The following is a 27,015-nucleotide window of genomic DNA, read 5'->3' as shown; positions in this document are numbered from 1 at the left end:
TACATCAAACAATGCATTGAAGGTACAGGGGCAGCAACGGAAAACCTTAAATATATCATTATGCCCAACCGAATGCTTTTCAAAGATTCAATCAAGGAGCCCTGGGGGTAGATTATACCAAAGAGCCCTCTGGTACCATGAGTGGGGGGGGGAACTGTGACTGAAAGCGTTAAAATGTTGAAGCTTTGCTATGTTGGCTTCTTCATGTAAAAAGCAATAATATTTTTACTGAGCTCGGTGTAATAGTATTGACGCGATTGCAGTCTTGCCTTTTTTTCATATTTTGAAAAAAAGCATCTTTGTCAGCAGTGTGACACACGAGATCTCTTTCCATATACACAGTCTCATGTTATTTACTTCAACTAGGGTTCCAGGATGGTTGGAATGATCCTCCAGCAGTACGGGCTGGGCAAAGAAAGAAAATGGTAAGTTTACGCATTCTTACTTATCACACAACCACAGTTGGGCCTGATCGATCTGATCCCCTTCCTTTGCACACGAGCTCCACCTTCAGTTTATCACCCCAGAGCTGTGTTGTCTTACAAGTGATGTTTCTCATCTGGTTGACTGAATGAAGTATGTTATTAAAATGTGAATTGCTGATCTGTTTTTGGCCAGCACGGTGGTTAGCACTGCTGCCTCACAGCACAGGACCTGGGTTCAATTCGAGCCTCGGGTTTGCACATTTCTCACTGTGTCTCCAGGAGTTTCCTCTGGGTGCTCCAGTTTCCTCCAAAGATGTATGAGTTAGATGGATTTGCCATGATAAATTATCCTTAGTTTCCCAAAATAAGTAGATTAGGAGGATTGGCCATGCTAAAATTCCCCCTTAATGTCCAGCGATGTGAAAGTTAGGTGGATTGGCGATGCTAAATTGCTTGTTAGTATCCCAAGATACTGGGTTAGGTGGATTGGCCATGTTAAATTGCTTCTTGGTGTCCAAAGGTGTGCAGGTTAGGTGGATTGACTGTACTAAATTGCCCCTTAGTGTCAGGGGGACTAGAAGGGTAAATATGTGGAGTTAAGGAGATAGGGCTTGGGTGGGATTGTTTCCAATGCAGGCTCAATGGGCAGAACGGCCTCCTTCTGCACTGTAGGGATTCTATGATTCGCTGACAGAAGAAATTTCTCCTCATCGCTTTCTTAAATGGGAGACCTCCTTACTTGGAAACTGTGTCCCCAGTTCTAGGTCTTCCCCTATTGGTGAAGCATCCTTTTAGCATCTAGCTTCTTACATCTTCACCCTTTGTGTGCGTCTTTTGAGATTGTGTAAAGCTGACCTTTGTTCTTGGAAAACTTACATGCTATCATTTAATATCTTCCAAGTCTCCCCATGTATCTGGGAGACTACCAGATCAGGAGGAACTAAAGATAAAGTCACCATCGTCCCAGATGACCATGGGCTGACTGGTGGTGATTTAATCTGAGGATCACCTCTGGCGAGAGGCAAGGTTGAGAACATACCAGCCTTAGCCGGTATGGGAATTGAACTCACGCTGTTAGCGTCGCTGTGCTTCACAAACCAGCCAACCGAGTTAAACCAATCCCCGTCTGGGAATTAGATACCTTGTTAAAAACATTCAGTGTGCTCTATTTATTTCTTGAGAAGCCAGGAAAGTCCAATGTGCAAGAAGCTCCGAAACTTAAAAGAATAGAAGAGAATCTGAGCTGATTCAGGCCAATAAAGAATGAAATAGCTTGCATTTATGTAGTGCCATGACATCTGATAGCACGCTTTTCAAATGTGGCCACTGTCGCAATGTAGGAAACTGCAGCAGCTAATTTCCCCAAGTCAAGATTTCTACACACAACAATGAGCTAAACAGTCAAGAGTCATGATGCTGGTTGAGGGGTGAATGTTGGCTGAAACATCAGGGGAGCTCTCCTGCTGTGCGCTGTAGGATGCCAATCTCTGAGGGAGCAGAGATGTCATGCTTTATCTGAAAAAGGGGCACTCCTTCAGTGCTGTGCTGTCAGCCATATTATGTGGTCAAGTTTAAGTTTTATTTATACATTAGTCACAAATAGGCTTACATTCACACTGCAATGAAGTTGGTGTGAAAATCCCTTAGTCGCCACACTCTGGGTACGCTGAGGAAGAATTTAGCACGGCCAATTCACCTAACCTTCACGTCTTTGGACTGTGGGAGGAAACCGGAGGAAGCCCATGCAGACATGGGGAGACCATGCAAACTCCACGCAGACAGTGACCCAAGCCAGGAATCGAACCGGGGTCCCTGGCGCTGTGGAGCAGCAGTGCTAGCCATTGTGCCATCATGCCACCCCAGTGGTGCTTATGTATGCATGACCTTCTGACTCTGAGACAAGGTTGCCAAGGCAGTCTGATGTTCCAGGTTAAGATGTGGAGATGCCAGCATTGGACTGGGGTAAACACAGAAAGAAGTCTGACAACACCAGGTTTAAGTCAGGTCATTCACCTGACGAAGAGGTAAACCTCAAAAGCTTGTGAGTTTACTATCAAATAGATCGGTTGGACTTAAATCTGGTGTTGTCAGACTTCTTACTGTGTTCCAGGTCAAGGCCATTGACATGCTGTCTTAGTGGAAGACATTCCCAGAACATCTGACGCAAGTTCTAAAGCCCTGTGTAACTAGAAACCAGATTTCACTGTAAACCATGTACCAAATTCTAAAGATGGAGAGCAGATTCCTGAAATGTGGCTGACAAAATCCCAGATTCCCTTTAGTTCAGAAAGGAAACGCCATGTATTCCTTCCCTGAAACAATGATCCTGTGCTGGTTTTACTTTAAGCATGCTGTACGTTTTCACTTCCAGCATCATGTGGGAAACGTAAGCACGTAGGAAAGTAAGAGGAAATGTGGGCATTCACAAGCTAGTGGAAGTTGAACTGTGAACGTTAGCAGTGTTCCAGAATTGCTGAGCTTCGATCTAAAGGAACAAGCAATGAATCAACCCGATAGGGAATTTCAAAAAAATGAGGGAAAGAGTGAGTTTGGATAGAAGAATAAGTTTTAAATTCATTCTCAAAATATTGACTGGCAGGAATAGCAGTGATTACCCATCCTTATTTTTATTGGGTCTGCATGAATTGGAGGAAAGATTGGAATAACCAGCATGGATAAAGAACTGTCTGTTTTGGGAGGAAGCTGGAGTTCCAGAGGGAGTGCTGCCTTGATTTGGAATGATCAGGTGCCTTATGTAAATGTTTACCTATGAACTAACCTCAACAAATCAGGATCAAATCAAACACTTCTAAAATCCCAAATCTTAAAGGAAGACTTGCATTTATATAGTGCCTTTCGCAGCAGGCAGGCATCAGAGCCAACACAAAAAGAAAGCTTTTAATTCATTCTCAGAATGTGAACATCACTTGAGAAGCCTGGCATTTATTCCTAGTTGCCCTGAGGATGTAGCAATACATCAGAGGGGCTGACTAGCCAACTCAGAGGGCAGTTAAAAGTCACGCATATTGATGTGGGGCTGGAGTCATAGTAAGGACAACAGATCTCTTTTTCTAATGGACATGAGTGAATCAGTTAGTCTTTTGCAGTCTTCTCAGTTTTGCCTTTTATTGATATTGTTATTATTATTTGTAGTTTTCTTTGAAATTGCATTTCTCAAACTAACATGGTGGATTGAAACTTATTCTCTGAAATATCGGTCGGTGCCTCAGGATCGCTGGCTTGATCACCGTTAAGCCACCGTACTCTACAATCCGCGTTAACCTTTGAAAGCTAAACCACACCCAAATCAGAAAACCTGGGCTATGAAGTTTTAAATCCGCGTTCCCATTAATGTGCGCACATCTCAAACTATAGATGTGCAATTTTGAGTAACCACTTGGGGTTGTGGGGGTGAGATCAGAACACTAAATTCTTTTGTGGGGCAGTGCATCAGAGCAATTGATGCTTCCTTGGGGATCTGAGTAAACTACAAATGGTATTTGAAAGCCTTTGAAGCTTCCAGTTTGTTTTGATTGGATTTTATTGTCAAGTATATCTACTTCATTGGGTGAAAGAATCAGGCGAATGATCCAAGGAAGGGATTATAGGTGGTGGAGGAAAAGGGCTGGTCATGTGAAACTTGGGTTGTTCGTTTAGACTGCAGTGTAATACCAGTCAAAGTAGGAGGTATCTTTGTTTTTAAAGTCTGCAGTAATCCTCTACCCTAATCCCTCCTCCTCCTTTGCTCCCAACAGATAGCACAAGAGCAAAAATAAGCCATTTTACTCAAATAAGAATGATTAAACTTCCAGATCTGAATTGAGCAGGGGTGCTTAAGTGCCGGTTTAAATTCATAGAAAGTTTAACTTTATTTGGAGAAGCACCGAGCGTTTGGTTGCCCTGCCTGAAATTATTTAGCTGTTTTGGAGGTGAAAGCTGTCCTCCATCTTACAGGCCCTATAATTGCTTTCCTTCAGTAGATTTTACAGTTCAGCTGAGTGACCTGTTGTGGACATGATGAGCTTAGAGGGTTAATCTGAAAATCCTTTTAGCTCTGGATTCATGGAACCATTAACTGCAATTTCAGTTTGTGGTGCTGTCTCCACAGTGCCTGTAGTTCGGTCAGTCTGTGTCACTTGTACTTACCGTCAGTTGTGTTAACATTGTGCCAGTGATGTTAACCCTTCAAATGGCACGTTTTGGCAGGGGCATAGTCAAGAAAAATGTACCCCAAGGAAAGTGAAGATCCCATTTAACCTTTTAAGTTGCTGTTATCCTGATGGATATAGTGCAGACACAAAAGTTCAAATAAGGTACAGGAGTGGAAAATGCAGTCATAGATTCCATAGCCTATCCGACCAATCTTCAAAACAAGTGGCCCTCATTTGCCTGCTCCCTCATCTTTGTCTAGCTCTCCATTAGGTTTATCCACATTGCTTGCCTTCTGGGGCAGGAAGCAAACTTAAGAACCCATTTCAAGTTGTTTTCTGTTAACTATCATTATTCTGTAACCCGCAACATGAATGTAATGTCATGGGACATGACTGTCATTGGCTGACAAGCATTTATTGCCCATCTCTGGTTGCCCTTGAACTGAGGGGCTTGCTTGACTACTTCAGAAGGTAATTAAGAGTTAACCACATTGCTGTGGTTCTGGGGTCACGTGTAGGCCAGACTGGGTAAGGACGGCAGATTTCCTTCCCTAGAGGGCATTCGTGAACCAGGTGGGGTTTTCCAACAATGGTTTCATGACCATGAGTAGATTAGTAATTCCAGATATTTTTTATTGAATTCAAATTCCACCATCTGCTGTGGTGGGATTCGAACACCCCTCCTCAGAACATTAGCTGAGTTTCTGGATTTATAGTCTGGCGATAATACCACTAGGCCACCCATCATTAGTAACAATATCCTTTCTATGGCATGTAAAGCCAAACTGCTATTTAAATTTTGACAATTTGACCAGGTTTGACTGATCTGATAATTTCAGTCTTGTAGAAAGGGTTCATTTTGTAAACAATGCCTTGCATTTATATAGCGCCGTTAATGGAGTGACATGATCCCAGGGTCCACAGAAGCATTATCAAACAAAATTTGACACCAAGTCACAAGTGCAGCTGACAGAATACTTCGGGCAAAGAGATGGGCTCTAAGAAATTTCTTCAAGAAGGAGAGAGAAATGGGGAGGTAGAGATGTATTTAGGAAAGGAATCTCAGAGCTGAGAGCCTAGATGGCAAAAGGCACATTTGCCAGTTGGTTGGGGGGGGTGGCAGCGGCAGCGGGGTGGCAGCAGCAGTGAACCAAATCAGGAATGTGCAAGAGACAAGAATGAAAGCAATACAGAACTCTGGAACTCTCTCCACTCTTCTAGCTACTTTTGTCAGCAGGCTGCTGAGTACTTTTCTGTATCGTTAACTCTTGTTGGTAATTCTTGCGAGAATAATATAACTTCACTCATCAAATCAGTTGCAATTTTACTAATTTGTGCTCGACATGTTGTGATCAGCAGTGATCAGGATACAAACCTTTAAATGTGACATGACTGCCTTAGCTGCTTACCCATGAACCAAAAGTCTGGCTGGTACAGGAATTTAAGTCACCAATAATCTTGTCAATGTTGGGCGAGGGGTGTAGATTTGAGAAATGAAGTCCAGGGCCTTTCAATTCGATGTCTAATGGGCAGTGGGTACATTTCCTTTGCTACTCTCCACTGGCTACCACTCTGATGCACAGCTAAAAGTCATGCAAATGGAAAGGCTTAGACTAGACCTTGACAATAGGTGGGTGTCGAGACTTCTCGAAAGGTCAGCAGATGTTTATCTTGAGCTTTTCCTGGCATCTTCACTTCTCTTAATGAGTGACTGGACCAAGAAGGTTTGCACATCATCCATTTTCAGCGGTCACTTTAGAAGGTTCGTCGCTTTCTTTCTTGAGTTTTGATTCTTAAATCATTCAATAAATTCCATTTTCACCAAAGAGTTTGTTCTTGCAGCGACAATAACAGACATATGCTCTCAGTTATCTTTTTCTGCTGCTTACCCCAAAGAATCTTTCAGATTTAGAAAATACAGGCCCCCTCCCATGGTCGTTACCGTGTGTCACTTACTAAGACACTGGCGTCCGTAGTGGACTTCATAGAACCCCTACAGGGAAAAAGGAGGCCATTTGATTAATTGAGTCTGCACTGATCACAATCCCACCCAGACCCTATCTCCATAACCCCATATGTTTACCCTACTAGTCCCCCTGACACAACGGGGCAATTTAGCATGGCCAATCAACCTAACCCTCACATCTTTGTACTATGGAAACCGGAACACCCGGAGAAAACCCAAGCAGACACGAGGAGAATGTGCCAACTCCACACAGACAGTCACCCAAGCCAGGAATCGAACCTCGATCCCTGGCACTGAGGGGCAGCAGTGCTATCCACTGTGCCACTGTGCTGGCCCGCAATTTCCAGGAGACTGGCTACTGTACTGAAGTAGGAACTAGAAGAAATTTGGTTCTTTGGATTTTGTCCAGGTGCTTTGGTCCCTTATTAAGACTAAATAGTCTGGACTAACACCAACATCTTGTAAACTATACATTTCACATCAGTTCTTCTGGAGTGCGTTGAAGCTACTGTAATCTTGTATATTTTTTACCCTTTTCAATCACTCGTACATTTTCTTCAGTGCGAAGAGTATAGTGAATCTTAATCTAAAGTGATTTAAAGCCATGCTTCCTGGGAACATGAATCCAGATTTTCCATAACTCATATATTCTTGTTTCATATTCATGGTTTGAAATTCCTCAGCAGAAGAATATCCTTTTGGCCTTCTTTCGGCTTTGAGAAAGCATTGAGTAGGTGGTGTATTTTCACCTGTAACACTTGTAGCCAGATTGCCATTTCTTTTTTGCAACGTATATAAGAATGTTTATAAACAAAAGAATCATGAAGGGGCGGCACAGTGGTTAACACTGCTGCCTCATAGTGCCAGGGACCCGGGTTCAATTCCCAGGTTGGGTGACTTGTGGAGTTTGCACATTCTCCCCGTGTCTCCGAGGGTTTCTTCCAGGTGCTCCGATTTCCTCCCACAGTCCAAAAGATGTGTAGGTTATGCATTGGCCGTTGCTAAATTCTCCCTCAGTGTAGCTGAACAGGCACCAGAGTGTGGCGACGCGAGGACTTTCACAGCAACTTCATTGCAGTGTTAGTGTAAGCCTACTTATGACACTAATAAATAGACTTAAACTTAAAAAACTTAAACATTGGTAATTAGCCTGCTGCCTTTGATAATCGTGCTTACCTTCCTGTCACCCTGAAGTACACCTTGGTGAGTTAGAAATTGGTCCTTCCTTCCTTTTGTGATCTGCGAGTGATGCTGCCAAGAGGACGACTTCAAAAAGGGCCTTCTGCTTTATGTTGGCTGGGAAAGGGGAATTTAAATAGTGACACTGGTGAAATATTCAGTGCACCTCCACGGATTACTGCAGCCTAGTTCAAAGAGCAGGAGATTTTTTTCTTGGTGAAATCATCTGAGTTGTAGAGGGATTATAAGATTTATAGAAGGAGCAGAAAAAAAAGTTGCCGCTGTCACATCTGATTAATTAGTCCCAGTTGCACAGTAGTGCAATATTCTACCTTTGTAAGGGAGAAGAGTTTACTACTGCTGTTCCAGAGCCTCTCCAAGCTACTCGACACAAACCACCAGATGGAGTCTGTGCTGATTCCTCAATGAAGGGATTCAGCTTGTACACAGTATGTATGGTATAGCCAGGGACAATGGAATATTACAAAAACCCAGTTTTAGTACGCTATTAACTTAGAACGAAGGCAAGACTTGACCTTGCAATGAAATGAGCTGCAGTCTTTTTTAACTGAAATTATCCTCTTCTGTCAGGCTTCACACAAAAATTGTATTGATATTGTATCACTGCTTGGTGTGTGGAATTGATCAGTATTCTGATCTTTTTGCATTCAGTTCTGCTCTGTTCGCTTTCAGATAATCTGGCGGCCTTTTTAATGTTGGCTGCTGTTTTATAACATGCTTTTTACATAATCTTCCAGCTACCTGACAACTACACTCCTCCGGCACCCATTACTGCTCCCGTCGTGAATTACTCCACAGATATGCAACAGCCCCGACCCCAGGGTTTCACCCCTCAGGATATCAGTCAAGGACCTCCCGGGGCACCAAAAGAGGCCAATTTACAGGTGCGTTCTTCCTTGCCAGCGAGAGTTTGCCATTTTACTTTTCCTGGTTAGTGCCAAGGTTGTACATGTGGCATAATTGAATGCGTCGGGTGCTAAAGTCTATCCATAGTCTCGCACTGTGAAGACATTATACAAATTATAAGTCTTTTCAGAGCTTGCAAAAGAAATCTAGAGGTGGAATGTCATTGCTGTTTTGTTAGGATTGTAAAATATGAAAGGGGAAAGAATATTGAATGATCAAATGGGAGCGAGTGGCCAAAAAAGAGATCATTGCATCAATAAAATAAAAAAGTTTATTCACCATTTAGTACATATTTTATTTATTATATATAATCACAGATCTCCTCCAGGGTTACATATGGTAATTCGGGAGCCTTTAACACAGCAGTAATATTCATAGAACCCCAACAGTGCAGAAGGAGGCCATTCAGCACTGCCACAATCCAACCCGGGCCCTATCCCCAAAACCCCATGCATTTACCCTGCTAGTCCCCCTGATGCTAAGGGGCAATTTAGCATGGCCAATACAACTAACCAGTACATCTTTCAGACTGTGGGAGGAAACCAGAGCACCCAGAGGAACCCACACAGAGACAGGGAGCCACACGCCTGGAATCGAACCTGGGTTCCTGGTGTTGTGAGGCAGCAGTGCTAACCATTGTGCCACCGTGCCGCCCCCTGTGAAGCAAAATGTATTTAATGTAGATCAGATGTTCCCAATCTGAGGGTAATGCCCAAATTATCAAGGGAGGCACAAGGGTTTGTTGAGTTGTCCAGAAGGACCAAAGCCCATCATCTTTGCCACCACTTGTCCCTTTGTACCTGTTATTTCAAGTGGGACCAGACAGATTGTAACCTCAGCTTCCTGTTGGAGTCTTGAACTAGGCTTTCAGTTGCACATTCTCTCCATCTCAAAGACAGTTTACTCTTTCCGCCATAGCATCTTTCACTTCATCTTCACTCTATCCACTGCTCAGCTACACTCTTACCAACTCAAGAAATATAACTTGCAGTGCTCACCCATTCCTCCAAACTCTGTTAACTCCAGCTCTGATTCCAAGCCAGAGGGCTGGTGGACGGCATGGCAGCACAGTAGTTAGCAGTGCTGCCTCTCAGTCCCAGGCACCTAGCTTCAATTCTGGCCTTGTGTGGAGTTTGTGCATTCTCCCCATGTCTGCATGGATTTCCTCCAGGTACTCCAGTTTCCTCCTTAAATAAATCTTTCCTTAAATAAGCAGACCACAACTGCTCTCAATGCTCCAGGTGTGGTCTCACGAGTACCTTGTACAGTTGCAGGAAGACTTCGCTACACTCTCATACTCCAACCCCCTTGAAGCAAGAGCCAAAATTCCATTAGCCTCCCTGATTACCTGCTGATAGTTTTCTGTGCTTTGTGTGCAAGTACTCCCAAGTCCCTTTGTGTTTTCTGCAGGTTTTCTCTGTTTAAATAATACTCTGTTCTTTTGTTCTTCCTTCCAAAATGAACAACTTTGCATTTTTCCACATTATATTCTGTTTGCCAATTTTTGCCCACTTACTTAACCTCTCAATGTCTCTTTGTAAACTGTTAGTAACTTGTCTTCCCACCTATTTTTGTTTTATCTGCAAATTTGGCTACAGTACATTTGCATCCTTCCTCCAAGTCATTAATATACATTGTAAGCAGTTGTGGTCCCAGTGCGGATCCCTGTGGAACACCAGGTTACAAGTTGCCAACCTGAGAGAGAGCTGCTAATCCCCAGTCGCTCTTTCCTGCCCATTCACCAATTCTCTATCCGTGCCAATATGCTTCCTCCAACATCATGGGCTCTTATCTTATGGCTTAACCTTTAGTGAAGTTCCTTACCCTCTGCAAACCCAAACACAACACGTCTACTAGTTCCCCTCTATGCACTCTGGTTGAAACTTCTTGAAAAATTCTAATAAGTTATTTAGATGCAATTTCCCTTTCGTGAAACCAGGCTGACTCTGCTTGATTAGATTATGATTTTCCAAATGTGCCACTTTTACTTCCTTAATAATTGATTCCAACAATAGGGGAAAGAGCCTTTTATCTAACTTTAATAATGAGTGTAAAACGTCTGTATCCATTCTGCTGTAAGTTTTCCAGCAGTTTTGCTGTATGAATTTCATATTTGTGCACATTGTCTGATGAGGTTTGCTGCTGAGTTGACTGCTGGTATACTGGACTTTGCATCAAGCTGCAGCTTGCCATAGCAAATATATTGCTGCTGTACAGACAGCGTCACTTGCATTTAGTTCCCTCTGTGTAAGCTACACAGTAATTTGCTGTGTGTCTTTTTTAATCATTCTCATTTTTAGCCACTGCAGCAGCTGCCCACAGAGAAGATTGTGAAAAAGCAAATCCCAGAAGAGCACATGGTGTTGAAGACAACCTTCGATGGGCTGGTACAGCGATGCCTTCTTGCTGCTGGTGACCCTGTATGTCACTGTTCAATCAGTAAAATAAGTCAATTACCTGTCCATGTGCTTGTTTTACATGTGTGTATATGCGTGTGTGTGAACTATCTAAAGTGGTATGTGTATTGTGGTATGTATGAGATGGGGAGTATTCACTGCTAGACATGTGAAGTTGGATTGAAGTTACTGTGGTACAATGGGTATCTAAGATGGGGAAGCTGGGTTATCTACCGTGCTTCTAGTTAAGATGTTTAGAATTTGACAGGGTGTGATGGCTCTTTTGTTAGTTTCAAGTTGCAACTATTGCAAGGGTTTTCCATCCACCATGACAAACACAGGATTAAGAACACAGAGGCTTATATTCCCTTTACATTTCCTTCTGTCATGTCCCCCTCCCAGCAGTAGAAAAAAGTCAGGAAAGCTGTTACCACCCTGGATTTCCCACTCTCATTCATCTCCAAACAACAGAAAACTTTGCAAATTTTTAAAAATTAATTTATGGGATGTGATCGTCGCTGGCTGGGCCAGCGTTTATTGCCGTCCATAACTGCCTTCCATTCAGAGCCAACCACATTGCTGTGGCTCTGGAGTCACGTGTAAGCCAGACCAGCTAAGGACAGCAGATTTCCTTCCCAAACCACATTAGTGCACCAGATGGGTTTTTACAATCTACAGTAGTTTCCTGGCAGATTCTTAATTCCAGATATAAAGTTTAGTTTAATGTTTATTTATTAGCATCACAAGTTATATTTTTCATTGAAATTCCAATTTCACCATCTACCGTGGTGAGATTTGAACCCGGATCTTGCCCTGGGTGTCTGGGTTACTAGTCCAGTGATGATATCACTATGCCACTGTCTCCCCTGTTATCTTAAATGATTCGCCTTGAATGATTTACCCTAAGTTACTTTTCACAGGAGGCTGGTTGGCAAGGATATGCCATAATAACCACAGCAGAATGATGTTCAACTGAGTGCAATGTTAGAAGCAGCGCACTAATATCAGTACCTTTCAACCTTGGAGCAGTGAGTTTACGAAGTGTTCAGCTCACCTGAGATTCCCATGTCTCTGTGTCCTTTTTTTAAATGTGGGTTGCTAAGAAGACCTCCCCCAATGCAAGTATCTCAGTAACACCATGCTCTTTATCTTGTTAGAGTAAGCAAAGAGAAATTGCAGATAGAAGCAATTTTTAAAATATTCATTCGTGGGGCATAGGCGTCGCTGGCTGGCCAGCATTTATTGCCCATCCATCTTTGCCCTTGAGAAGGTGGTGGTGAGCTGCCTTCTTGAAACCACTGAGACAACTGAGTGGCCATTTCAGAGGGCAGCTGAGAGTCACCATGTTGCTGTGGCTCTGGAGTCACATGTAGGCCAGACAAGTAAGGATGGCAGATTTCCTTCCCTAAAGGACATTAGTGAACCAGATGAGTTTTTCTGACAATCGGCAGTGGTTTCATGGTCATCAGTAGATTTTTAATTCCAGTTATTCTTTTTTATTGAATTCAAATTTCACCATCTGCCGTGGCGGGATTTGAACCCGGGTCCCCAGAACATCAGCTGAGTTTCTGGATTAATAGGCTCGCAATAATACCACTAGGCCATCATCTCCAACTCATGCTGAGGGATCTGCTTCTTGTGGAGTCAGAGTTCAGTGTCTCTACCATTGGATTACCAGTGATTCTAAGGGTCAAAGGGCAATGAAATCATATGCGTTCTTAGCCAAATAAGGTCAATTATTGAATCATTGCTATCAAGCACCCAAATGCTGGCTGCAAATTCATGCAAGCACAATTGTTTAATAAGCTGTTTGAGCCCAAACATGCTTCGAGACATCTTATGAAGAAATGATAGCATAGTGGTAATGCCACTGAACTAGTAATCCATATACCCAGGTGAATGGTCTGCATCATGGGTTCAAATCCCACCATGTAAATCCAGTTGATAAATCTGGAATATAAAGCGAGTCTTAATAATGATGGCCATGACAACTATCATCAAGTGTTGTAAAGACCCATTTGGTTCACTAACCTTTCGGGAAGGAGGTTGGCCATCCTTATCCCGGTCTGACCCACAGCGCCATGGTCGCCTCTTAACTGCCCTCTGGTATGTTCAGGAGATGGGTGACAAAAGCTGGTTCTGCCAGTGATGCCAATGTCCCATGGAAAAATAGGGAGAGCTTCAAACCTGTAAATTTTCTACAAATTGTGCATTATCAAATGCTGCTAGATATTTACAAAAAAATGCTTTGCACCTCAGCATTTTTTTTTAAATCTGTGTCTAAATAAGTATTTGTCTGGATTTTGGTGCGAAGGCCTTACTGCAGCACTCATTGTTAGTGTGTAGTGAAGCCTTCCTAGCCTGGGTGGCAAGCTGCCCCAGTGCTCAAATTGGATTTAGTACTGAACAGCCCGCATTGAGCTTGGAGCCTTATACTTTATCCGCATTATTTCCAGAAACCGCACTCACTGATGGGGATTTTCCACATCTGGGTGATGATTTTAGTAGAGGCAGACTCCAATTAGGGTGTTCTCTGATGAAGTAAATCCACTATTTTGTTACCAGGTCCCTTTTAATGGGGTGGGTAGTAGGGGCAGTGTAGAAAATAACAGTACTTTCTTTGCGCACACCTCCGTCTTTGATCTGTTGACATTTATCTCCTGGTGGCTGACAAAATAAGCAGTAGAATTGGAGCCAGCTGCTGGCCAAATGCTTTATGTCTATATTGCAGCATTATCTCCTTGCAATGTATTAGAAATGTTGTACTAAACTTCTGATGCAGAATGTTGTTATAATTGCTATACTAATACAGAGGAACTATTCTCAGCCACGACTCTGATATCGCGCACGCCCTTTCAGCTGTAGTAACTCATCTTGTGTTTGACCGCACTAATTTTTGATGGCTAATTCACTGTTTCGTTTCTGAACCACAATAAATACCATTACTTTAATGTCTTGGGATGACTGGAGTTAGAAATTTGAGTCGGTAAAACAGCAACTCCCTGCAGAAACTTTGCATCTAATTAGGTGGTCCAAACTGTCCCGTGCTGACTGCTAGATCAGCTTGGGTCCTGTGCTGTTCAGGTTTTGTGCCTGGTCTGACCTTTGACCTATTGCCCTTGATCCAAGACTGCTACCGTCCACCCTTGTGACATAACTCAGCAAATCCTCCACTGCACAACCTGAGTATGAAATAATTATGCAAGGGAGGCAGTGGCATGGTAGTGTTATCATTGGATCGGTAATCCAGAGACCCAGGGTAGTGCTCTAGGGACCCAGGTTCGAATCCCGCAATGGCAGATGATTAAATTTGAATTCAATAAAAATCTGGAATTAAAATTTTAATGAAGTTGATGAAACCATTGTCAGTTGTCATAAAGACCCATCTGGATCGCTATTGCCTTTATGAGAAGGAAGTTTGCTGTACGTACTCGGTCTGGCCTACATGACTGCAGACCCACAACAATGTGGTTGACTCTCAGCTGTCCTCTGGATTGGAAGGCAGTTAGGGATGGGCAATCAATACTGGCCCACAATAAATGTGAGGAATGCCCACATCCCATAAAAATAAGTTAAAGAAAGTGTACGCCAGTGGTATCTGGAAAAGCCCCGTTGATTCATGCAAACTGACCCACAAAAGCACAGTGCTTTTTATGTCATGATACATAGACACTCCACCCAAAAGGAGGTTTACTAGGCTGATTCCAGAGTTGAGGGGGTTGAACTATGAGGAGAGGCTGAATAAACTAGGCTTGTACTCGTTTAGAAGAATGAGGGGAGATCTCATTGAGACGTATAAGATGTTGAATGGGATGGATAGGATAGAGGTGGAGAGGCTCTTCCCGCTCAGAAAGGACAGTAGGATTAGAGGGCAGAGCCTCAGGATAAAGGGGGGGCGGTTTAGAACGGAGTTGAGGAGGAACTTCTTCATTCAAAGGGTGGTGAAACTCTGGAATTCTCTGCCCGTTGAAGTGGTGGAGGCTGCCTCGCTAAATATTTTTAAGACACGGGTTGATGGGTTTTTGATGAGAGAGGGGATTAAGGGTTATGGGGAGAGGGCGGGAATGTGGAACTGAGCCACGACAGATCAGCCATGACCTTATTGAATGGCAGGGCAGGCTCGAGGGGCTAGATGGCCTACTCCTGCTCCTATTTCTTATGTTCTTATTAAAAGTCATTTTGAAATGGGGACAAAACATACAAAGCGCGAGTCAATTTTGGGCATAAGATCTGGGTAATTCTTCTCTAGCCCCTTTTTTTGGCAATTAAACTGGAATAGAAAAGTTAAGTAAGCCTCTGTCCCTGATTAATATCCTACAGTACCAACTGTTTAGTTAAAATCTTATATCTTTGCCTCAGCCCAAAACAGGTCCAGCTCTTAATCAAGCTTTTATCACCTCGAAACTTAAATTGTTCCAGCACTTGGCTCACCATCTCCAGAGCTACACCAGGCATAAGCTCAAATCATGCAGAGCTTACACTGTAATCACTAAACCTATTGCTCATGTCTTTATGGCCTCTGTTGCCTCTTCAATAAATCCACAAAATTCTCAGGAAGATTATCAGGTCTGGCAGCACCTATAGAATAGTAATCCAGATACCCAGGCAAATGCTCTGGGTCATGGGTTCAAATCCTACCACTGGTGGAATGTAAATCCAGTTAATGAATCTGGAATATAGTCTGGAATATAAAGCTAGCCTCAGTAATGGCAGCACCTGTACTCACCTGACAAAGGAGCAGTGAGTGCTGCAAAAGCTAGTAGCTTTTGCTACCAAATAAACCTGTTGGACTTTAACCTGGTATTGTGAGACTTCCTACAGCACCTATAGAGACAAAAACAGTTAACGTTTCTAGTTGAATATGATTGTTCTTCAGAATCCAGCACATCAACAAGTAAAGTTTATTTATCAGTGTCAGAAGCAAGATTACATTAACACTGCAATGGAGTTACTGTGAAAATCTCCTAATTACAAAATCCTCAACTCAATTCTTTTGGCAGTTTTACTGAAAGTTTATCTGTACTTTCTATCTCCTCATACTCACTCTTTGCTTTTCCAACTCTCTTTCTGTGCCCCCCATCTCTGATCCATCTTTAGTGTTGGAACCGCCGTGTCTTTGTGTTCTGCCATTATTTCCTTAAGCTCTTGCGCTCTGTGACACCTTCACTTTTAACAAAAAAGTGCTTTCATTGAACTTTTGGACATCTGTCAGATTTCCTTCCCATCTCTTGTGCTCTGTTCTTTATTAAAGTGCCTTAAAATATTTTATTGAAACAAAAGTGTAAATTGCCATTCCCAGCAGAGTCCAATTGCTGTACTGACTGATATAAACCATTAGCAAAATGAGCACCACAGGAACAGGAATCACTATAGATTCATCAGCACTCTGTGATCTACACGATGTTTTGCCATTCAACTAGTTGTTTTGATAGTTAAATTAATTACTATCTGGAGTCCTGCTTTTGAAGTGCATTGAATACTTGCTGCTAGACATTTTTAATATCCTCTGTCCCTGCCCACCCCGTTCCCACCCCGTAGCACAGTGGTTAGCACTGCTGCTTCATGGCCCCAGGGACCTGAGTTCGATTCCTGGCTCAGGTCACTGTCTGTGTGGAGTTTGCACATTATCCTTGTGTCTGCGTGGGTTTCCTCTGGGTGCTCAGGTTTCCTCCCACAGTCCAAAGATATGCTGGTTAGGTTGATTGGTCATGCTAAAAATTGCCCCTTAGAGTCCTGAGATGCGTAGGTTTGAGGGATTCGCGAGTGAAATATTTAGGGACATGGGGGTAGGGTCTGGGTGGGATTGTGGTTGGTGCAGACTCAATAGGCCAAATGGCTCCTTCTGCACTGTAGGGTTTCTATGATCCCTGCCCAAAAACCAGCCCAGTAAATGATAATCATTCCAGCTTTATTTGCTGCATCGCATAGCCCCTGATTAGTTAGCTGGGGGATCTTTACACTTGTGTATATTGCCAATCCAAATAATTGAAATCTGGGAACAAAAGTAAATTGATTCTGGAACATTGTGTGTGTGTGTGTGAAAGAGAGAGCAGGTGTGTCTGAACCAATTTCACAGCAATCTGCATTTAAATTATTAGCAGTGTATCATGGTGACTGACTATTCTGTTAGTGATTTATGGAAAGGCATGTGTTTTGTGTATTTCTATACATTTGCGCGTGAGACCCAAAACAAATTCTCTGTGCACCAACTTAATCTTGAGAATTGTGGTGGCTGAAGTTTGAAATGCTTCATTCTCTGGCTGCCTCTCTTCCCACCCTGAATCGCACTCATTTAATGAATTCTGAATTATCCCACAGCAAACCAAGAGGAAGCTGGATGATGCTGCAAAGCGACTGGATTATCTGTATGATAAACTGCGGGAGCAGACGGTGAGTGGAGATGGTTTGAGCAAGGGTAATGGTATTTTAGCAGATGGCTTTAGAGTCATTGAGGTATACAGCATGGAAACAGGCCCTCTGGCCCAACTTCTCCATGCCACCCATTTTTGTAACCCCTAAGCTAGTCCCAGTTGCCCACATTTGGCCCATATCCCTCTATGCCCATCTTACCCATGTAACTGTCTAAATGTTTTTTAAAAGACAAAATTGTACCTGCCTCTACTACCACCTCTGGCAGCTTGTTCCAGACACTTACCACCCTCTATCTGAAAAAGTTGCCACTCTGGGACCCTTTTGTATCTCTTCCCTCTCACCTTAAACCTACACTCTCTAGTTGTAGATTCCCCTACCTTTGGGAAAAGGTTTTGACTATTTAGCTGACCTATACCCCTCATTATTTTATAGACCTCTATAAGATCACCCCTAAACCTTCTACACTTCAGAGAAAAAAAGTCCTGTGTCTGCACAAGATGTGTGGATTGATTGGCCATGCTAAATTGACCCTCGTGTCAGGGGGATTATCAGGGTAAATGTGTGGGGTTATGGGAATAGGGTGTGAGTGGGATGTGGCCAGTACAGATGAGCCAAATGGCCTCCTTCTGTACTGTAAGGATTCTATGATTAACTAGAATAGAGCAAACATTTATCCTGAACATCTTTTTATTTTAACCCACCTCGTTCAGATAAGTAAACAATTTAAAAGGCAATGTCTAGTTCCACAGCGTATTTGCATTAAAAAATAAAACCCTGTATACAGGTCAGACAAACTGTGTTATAAGGAGAGGTTGGATAGACTGGAATTGCCACTGAATGTCTTAGAGGATGATTAGACCCCCTTTGTTGGAGATTGTCAATTCCAAGTGTTCGATTCCTGGCTTGGGTCACTGTTTGTGTGGAGTCCGCACATTCTCCCCGTGTCTGTGTGGGTTTCCTCTGGGTGCTCTGGTTTCCTCCCACAGTCCAAAGATGTGCAGGTTCAGTGGATTGGCCATGCTAAATTGCCCCTTAATGTCCCAAGATATGTAAGTTAGATGGATGGTAGATGTTTGGGGTTATTGGGATAGGGTGGGGGAGGGGACCTGGGTAAAATACTCTGTCAGAGAGTCAATGGGCTGAATGGTCTCTGCGCTGTAGGGATTTTGTGATGCAAAGTCATGCAGGAGAAATCTGGATTAGAAAATAACCAAATGTCAGCACAGGTGATACCAACTTCATTTGGGGCTGGGATTTTCTTTTGCTGCGTTCTTCCTATTCTTTGGCCCTAAAAGTTGTTGAGTCGTTGCAGTTAGGCTTTGTCAGCCAAGTCTCCAGCATTCACCTGTGAAGGGTGACGGTCACTGCCTGCTCAACCAAAGGATATCACAGCTGAACTTCAGACCGCCCTTGTCCAGACCAAAGGGCACTCCTGGTGGTGGGGGTGTGGGGGTCACTGAAACGCATCAGAGGCAAAAGTGAAATCAGCAGGAATCAGGGGGTCTTGGCTAGTTGGAGCCACACCAAGTACAGAGGACAAAGAATTATGATTGTTGCGTATGCTTGTGGGATTACGAAAATAGGACCTGGGTGGGATTGTTGGTACATACTCGATGGGCCAAATGGCCTCTTTTTCCATTGTAGGGATTCTGAGATTTTATGGAAACCAATCCTCTGGGCCCCACGGTCCCACTGCAGAAGTTCCTTGTCCTAGGCCCAACCAGTTTTAGCTACTTCATCAGTAACTCTTCTCCCCCCCCCCCCCCCCCGCCCCCCCACCCACCCAAAATAAGATCAGAAGTGAGGATGTTTGGTGATTGCAGCATGTTCAATATCACTTGCAACTTTTCGGGAGACTGAGTTAGCCCATGTTTATATAGATAGAAGTTGTGTCTGCATGCAGCAAAGTGTGGAGAATGGTCAGGCTCGGACTAATAAGTGGTAAATAACATTTGTGTCAGATAGTGACTGTCTCCAACAGAAGAGAATCTAACCATCTCCCCACGACATTACCATTGCTCAATTCCCCATCGTCAACACCCTGGGGGATTCCCATTGACCAGAACTTTAACTGGACCAGCCAGACAAATACTATCTACAATCACAACTCAGAGGCTATTCTGTAGTGAATAACTCACCTTCTGACTCCCCAAATCCTGTTCACCATCTACAAGGCACAAGTCAGGTGTGTGATGGAATACTCCCCACTTGCCTGGATGGGTGCAGCTCCAACAGCACTCAAGAAGCTCAACACCATCCAGGGCAAAGCAGCCCCGCTTGATAAACAGCTCAGCCAACAGCTTAACCATTTGCTCCCTCCTCCACGAGCATGGAGTGGTAGCAGTACGTACAAATTGTGGTAATGCACCTTGTTAAACTCCTTCCACAGCACATTCTAAACTCGTCATATCCACCAGCTCGAAGGATAAGGGCAGCAGAAGCACGAGACACAACCTGCAATTTTTGCTCCAAGCTCCACACCACTCTCATCCAGAATCACATGGCCTGTTCCTTCACTGTGTGAAATCCCTCCCTAACAGCACTGTGGGTGTACCTACGGCATATGGGCTGCCACGTTTCAAGGCATTGACACACTATCACCTTCTCGAGAGCAATTAGGAATAGGCAATAAATGCTGGCCATATCCATGAACAAAAAAAAAATCTTGCCTGGTTTCTGCCGGAGGGCGGTTGTGGTTTGCCCACCCTCACTCTTTGCCAAGCTCAGCTAACCTGGGACAGGACAGAGACTGAACTCAGTGGCTAAACTATTTGAGCTGTCACCCCCACACCAAGAAACCTTGAATGAGTCTTGTTTTTTGCAATTGTTTTATACCCATTCTTTGCACCATTTGTATCTGATTTATTTGCAAGAGATGCTCTTAAACATAATAACGGAACCAGCGATGGTAATCTCAGATCTCGCTCTGACCTTGAATAATTAAGGTTGAGATTAGTGACAAGTTCAGTGCACTTTACCAGATAACTTTGTGTAAGGAAACTTGAGTGGCCACAAGAGTTGGGCAATAATGCTGAATGAAAGGCGACATTGTTAGAGGATTAAAAGGAGTCACCACCTGTGATTGCTCCAAGATCATACCTAACACGGCAGATAAACTAATAATATCTTTGTGGGTGGAACGCAAGTTCCCCATAATTGGGATGGGAGTCCAGGGCTGGTTTGAAGCTTCTCTTTAGCCCTGTGATATGAAATGTACACTCTGCAGTGTGGTTTGAAGTGTTTGTCTGTAGGCCTGTGCTCAGTTGGGTGGTTGAAAAAGGGTGAACGCTTTCTTTAGAGGGAGAACAGCGAAGCTTTACCAGGCTGGACCCTGAGGTGGCAGGACTGCCGTATGAGGAGAGACTAAATCAATTAGGATTGTATTCACTGGAGCTTAGAAGAGTGAGAGGGGATCTCATAGAAACTTATAAGTTTCTAACAGGGTAGATTCAGAAAGAATGATCCCGATGGTGGAGGAGTCCAGAACTAGGGATCATGGTTTGAGGATGAGGGGTAAATCTTTTAGGACTGAGGCAAGAAGAAATTTCTTCACCCAGAGAGTGGTGAATGTGTGGAATTCACTACCGCCAAGTGTGGTTGAGGCCAAAACATTGTGTGATTTCAAGAAGCAATTAGATATCGCTCTTGGGGCTAAAGGGATCAAGGGATATGTGGGGGAGGCGGAATCACGGGTTTAAATTTGATGATCAGCCATGATCCTGATGAATGGTAGAGCAGGCTCGAAGGGCTGAATGGCCTACTTCTGTTTCTATGTTTCTAAACTCGGTAATGCTGTTCGGAAGCATTGATAACATTTGTGTTTTCTGCTGCCCAGCTTTCTCCTCACATTCTGAGCGGACTGCATGAAATAGTGCGGAACATAGAGGGAGGCAATTACCAGCAAGCACTGGCTGTTCACACCCAAGTTGTGAGCAGCAGCAACTTCAGCGAGATCTCTGCCTTCATGCCCGTCCTGAAGGTGGTGGTGACGATCGCCAACAAGCTCAACGTCTGAGAAAGGCTGCCCTGCTTGCCCGCCCGCCCAGCCGCTGCGGGGTTTCACACTGACCTGAGGAACGAGGATAACTTGGGATTACTGAATTGTTTGCTTTTTTTTTCCTTCAGTGTTTTGATTCATTGAATATGAGGAAAGTGTTAACGTTTGCAATATTTAGTGGAGCGCCTCTTTTGAAAGTTCAGCTTTTTGTATCCGTGAAATGCGCCATCTCGGCTTCTTGGCTTTTAAGTCAGCTGGCAGGGGGTGGAACCTGGTTCGTTTTGAATGTTACAGTTCTCTTCAGAAAGTTCTCTAATAAGCACCCGTTGGCGGGGACCAGCCGAAGAGCTTCTGGATTGTAGTCGCCTTGTGATAGGCATAAGCTACTTGTGTACAGAAGGTCAATGGGCAGTCACAAGACATCTGTGCAGCTCTTTGTGTTAGGGACACTGTTTTCACTCCCTGCAGCCACTGATGTCCCACAAATAGCTAGACTACGGGCAGTGGTTACTCAGATGCTGATTAAACTGTCTAACGGGCACTGCCAGGGAAAGAAGTGCAATCGAATAAATTGGCTTCATCTGAAATCTGCGGCTACTGTCCGTGTATCAGCCAGATGGGAGGCGATAGGAAATGAGGAATCCTTTCCGCCGTTGTGTCATTGGAGAGTGGCTGTGCTATAACTAAACATTTCAGCTACATTCTGGGGAAGGTGGGGGGGTGGACAGATTTATTCTCCTGTTGGTGCAGCCTGGGGAAGTTTGAGCGAATTGCATTTTTTTAAACAATTTGAACAGGAAAGCATTATCTTTTTTGTCATTCCGGTTTCTATCAAACAGTGGATTTGGGTCAGCTGGGAGATTGAATCCAGTCAAATGCCGCACTGTACACACTCAGAGAATTCAGCCTCACCATCGTCAGTTTGGTAGTCTGAGTACAGAGATGAGTGTAGTACTGGCATTGTAAATACTTGGCTGCCAACTTCAATATGAAACTGTAAAGTTGGCACAACAATGGCAGGCTGAGCTATTTTCTTTCTTAAAAACAAAATGCGTACTGCGTTGGGAGACTTTTTGCAAACGCCAGGACACTTTAAGGTCTTATTCTTTGCACTCATGATTTGCAATGTAGGCCAGTGAGATATCTGGTCTCTCTCTCTCTCTGTTGCCCATTGTTGTCCCAACAGATCCTAGTGGATTCTACTATAGATAAAATAGCCATCAGTCGGACACAGTATGTCCTGTGAAAATGTTCTAGTTATTTTGGTGATATCAGTGTAAGCAGCTTTTTATGATTGCACAGAGAACCCGGTTACTGTGTTGCAGAGGCACTCAAATGCATAAATGCTGCCTTGTCTGCACAGATATTTATGACCTTATTGCCACAATAGCATATTTTTTCATTCAATATTGTGTATATGAAAACAAACATAATAAAGTTTTTCAATTGAAACCTTGTCTCAATGTTAGAAATGTGTAAGGATTTTAAGGGGGGGGGGGGGCGATGGCCCAGTGGTATTGTCACCCGACTAATCGTCCGAAGTAATGTTCTGGGGACCCGGGTTCGAATTCCACCACGGCAGATGGTGAAATTTGAATCCAACAAATATCTGAAATTAAGAAGCTACTGATGACCGTGAAACCATTGTCGATTGTTGGAAAAACCCATCTGGTTCACTAATGTCCTTTAGGGAAGGGAATCTGCTGTCCTTACTTGGTCTGGCCTACACCTGATTCCTGACACAAATGCTCCGCTGAAGTGGCCTAGCAAGCCACTCAGTTCAGGGGCAATTAGGGATGGGCAATAAATGCTGGCCTTGCTAGCGATGCTCACAAACCCATGAATTTTTTTAAAAATGGGATTAAAATACCCTGTAATCCTTCCCATATTTATGCCATATTCTACTCTTAATAATATTTCTTAGGCCATCAGATGAGCTAAGTGATTACTTTTGGGGAATTGGATAGGCTGCATTTGAATCCTAGAATCACTACAATACAGAAAGAGCCCATTCAATGCATTGAACCTGCACCAACAGCAATCCCAGTCGGGCCCTATCCCTGAAACCTCGTATTTACCCCACTAATCCCTTTGGCACTTGGGCAGTTTAGCATAGCCAATCCACCTAACCTGCACATCTTTGGCGTGTGGGAGGAAACCGGAGCACCCGGAGGAAATCTACACAGACAAGGGGAGAATGTGCAAATCCCACACAGTCACCCAAGGTTGGAACTGAACCCGAGTCCCTGGTGCTATGAGGCAGCAGTGCTAACCACTGTGCCTGGGATGGGTTGGGGATCAAGTGCTCTAATAGCATTCATTGATGTGATGCAAAATGATTTTCCCCTTAATCTGACAATCTGTATATGGAAATTGAGTAAGCAAGGGAGGAGGTGTATATACGTGGCATCTTGAAAATAGTGGAGACTTGCATTTATATAGGCTTGAACCTCTTTAAGACTTGCATTTATTCTCTTTGAAAACTTCAAGACTCCAAAACTCAATGATTCGTATATATAAATATGTGTAGACTTGTACTTATATGTGAAACACTTCTGAAATATGGTCACCCTGTTGTAGAAGATCCCAAACATATCTTTATGAATTGTTATCAAACAACTTTTGACAGTGAGATACAAGAACAGGTGAGCACAAACTTGGTCAGAGATATTTTTTAAGGAGGGTATTAAAGGAGCAGGGAGAGGTGTATGGAGCAAGATCTTGGTCTATGGAGCGCAGCCACAGAAGAGAGAGCATCAATAGTGAGTGGACTGATGAAAATCTAGATTGTACAAAGAATTGAGGTGTGGAAATCTTGGAGGGTTGTGTGACTGGATGGGTCAGAGAAGGATTTGAAAAGGATGGTGAGAGTTTTAAAATGAGGATGTTGATGGCCCAGTTACGTCAGCGAGCACAGTGTTAGAACCTAAGGATTCAGAGCCGGAGTTGGCCATCTGGCCCCTCGAGCCTGCTCTGCCATTCAATAAGATCATGGCTGATCTTTTTGTGGACTCAGCTCCACTTACCCGCCTGCTCACCATAATCCTTAATTCCTTTACTGTTCAAAAATGTATCTTTCCTTCCCTTAAAAACATTCAATGAGGTAGCCTCAACTGCTTCACTGGACAGGGAATTCCACAGATTCACAACCCTTTGTGAAAAGAAGTTCCTCCTCAACTCAGTCCTAAATCTGCTCCCCCTTATTTTGAGGTCATGCACCCTAGTTCTAGTTTCATCTGCCAGTGGAAGCAACTTCCCTGCTTCTAATCTATTCCCTTCATAATCTTTTCTGTTTCTATAAGATCTCCCCTCATTCTTCTGAATTGACGGTGGACAGAATTTGGTGTAGTGTAGGATCAGGGCAGCAGAATTTTTGGGTGAGGCCAAGTTTACAGAGGGGGTAAGATGCAAGAACAAGTGAGTCTAGAGTTGGTAAAGACTTGGACGAAGGTTACAGCAGCAGCTGAGCTGGGATGGAAGGAGGTGACTTGGTGATCGAGAGGTTCGGGAAGCTCAGCTGGGGTAGAAATGGAAGGTTGTGGTTGTGAATAGTCTAAGCCTTACAGTAGCCAGGGAGAGGGATGGGGTTTGTGGCTTATGGAGAGAGTTTGGTGCAGAACTGGAGAGCAAATTACTTTGACCTTTACAATATAAAGCCCTCAGATTGCTTGCTGTATCATTTAATTCCTTCTTTCAATGCCTGGATCCTTAAAGGTTTTTGAAAACATCTTGCCTATTTGAATGATATTCTCTGCAAGATTATGAGGGACTGGGCAGAGTGAACAAGGAGCAGTTGTTCCCCTTAGTTAAAGGGTCAGTCACGAGGGGGCATAGGTTCAAGGTGAGGGGCAGGAGGTTTAGGGGGATGGGTGGAAAATCTTTTGCACCCAGAGGGTGGTGAGGGTCTGGAATGCACTGCCTGGGAGGGTGGTGGAGGTGGGATGACTCACATCCTTTAAGAAGTAGCTGGATGAGTACTTGGCACATCATAACATTCAGGGCTATGGGCCAAATGCTGGTAACTTAAGTTTAAACTTTATTTATTAGTGTCACAAGTAGACTTACATTAACACTGCAATGAAGTTACTGTGAAAATCTCCTAGTCACTACACTCTGGCCCCTCTTCAGGTACACTGAAGGAGAATTTAGCATGGCCGATGCACTTAACAAGCACGTCTTTTGGACTGTGGGAGGAAACCCATGCAGACACAGGGAGAATGTGCAGGCTCTGCACAAGACTGGCCCAAGTTGGGAATCGATCCTAGATCCCTGGTGGAGTGAGGCAGCAATGCTAACCATTGTGCTGCTCATGGATTAGGTGGGAGGTCAGGTGTTTTTCATGTGGCGGTGCAGATGATGGGACTGATAGCTGTCCAGGGGACATTGAGGTTAAAGTGACCAGACCACAGTGAAGTCTTTGATCAGAGAGCTGCCTGAAATCACCATGCCAAGAGTGATGTTCAGGTTTCCCAAAGCACACTCTAGCAATAATGGGGGAGAGCACTGAGGTCAACCCCTTGTACCAAGCCCACTAGGACCCTTGGTGGATCTTTCTCTGCAGCCTGGCAGGAAGGCACCTGGGCACTAGACTTACTTTGACCACCCCTTATGAGCATCACAGACCTGGCAAGTTGGATCCTGAGTGCCACAACCTGCCCGGTGCAGATCTCGCTGGGGAGGTGGGTGAATGGTGGAAGGTCATCGAATTGGTCTTCAAACCTGCTAATTACATTTAAATTAGCTCTTTTGCATACTTAATGTACAAACTGATCGGGGCTGGGGGATGTGGGACAGGCCAATTCCAGCCCCAGGAATCAAAATTGTCATGCACAAAAACAGATTGGTACAGGCTAACATAACTAATTGAATTTACTTACAACTAAACTATATACAGAAGCAAAAAAATCAACAGTGCCATTTATAATTTGCAATTCATCTGTAATACGTGATCTATTTCTCTAAGTACCTTGGAATGAAATAATAACTTGCCCTAGTCACAGACTTTTAATGAAAGATATATGATTAAATCACTAATTAAATCCTGAAATTGAACCCACTGCTCAGAAAACTGAGAAGAAATAAAGAATATACAAAGTTTCACTGTCCTATACCCTCAATTCAGTTGGAGATGAGATTGACCAAAGCAACAAAACAATTTGACATGTACCAATAGTGCACCATTTCCTAATCTTCATCTAAGATTAGACTATTACTATGAAGACATCATAGAATCTGACACAGGACCACTTGCATGCCAAACAGCATTAACGTCAAGTGATGGACAAAGCTTAGTGATCCCATAACCAACTGATCAGATCTAAGCTCTGCAGTCCTGCCACATTCAGTCGTGAATGGTGGTGGACAGTTAAACAACTCACTGGAGGAGGAGACTCCACAAATATCCCCATCCTCAATGATGGAAAAGCCCAGTAGATCAGTGCAAAAGATAGGAATCCTACAGTACAGAAGGAAGCCATTTAGCCTAATGAGTCTGCACCAACCACAATCCCACCCAGGCCCTATCCCCATAACCCCATGTATTTCCCCTAGCTAGTCCCCCTGACACTAAGGGGCAAATTCGCACAGCCAATGCATCTAACCA

At 43.7% G+C, this 27,015-nt stretch overlaps 1 protein-coding gene across 3 annotated transcripts in view; it reads left to right on the top strand.

Moving 5' to 3' along the window:
- The window catches only part of sec31b (SEC31 homolog B, COPII coat complex component), a 90,876-nt gene extending 68,011 nt beyond the window's left edge, over positions 1-22,865 (top strand). For all 3 annotated transcript variants that reach the window (XM_080215901.1, XM_080215899.1, XM_080215900.1), the window contains 5 exons: positions 367-425; positions 8,480-8,626; positions 10,949-11,068; positions 17,363-17,434; positions 21,252-22,865. In XM_080215901.1, the coding sequence (XP_080072027.1) occupies positions 367-425; positions 8,480-8,626; positions 10,949-11,068; positions 17,363-17,434; positions 21,252-21,431 (578 nt within the window). In that variant the 3' untranslated portion in view covers positions 21,432-22,865. The remainder of the gene's footprint in view (positions 1-366; positions 426-8,479; positions 8,627-10,948; positions 11,069-17,362; positions 17,435-21,251) is intronic.
- Positions 22,866-27,015: the final 4,150 nt, after the last annotated feature.

Source organism: Carcharhinus amblyrhynchos, chromosome 31 (genome assembly GCF_965287045.1).
Source record: "Carcharhinus amblyrhynchos chromosome 31, sCarAmb.v2.hapA, whole genome shotgun sequence".
Taxonomy (NCBI): domain Eukaryota; kingdom Metazoa; phylum Chordata; class Chondrichthyes; order Carcharhiniformes; family Carcharhinidae; genus Carcharhinus; species Carcharhinus amblyrhynchos.
This window is presented reverse-complemented; position numbering and strand designations above follow the sequence as displayed.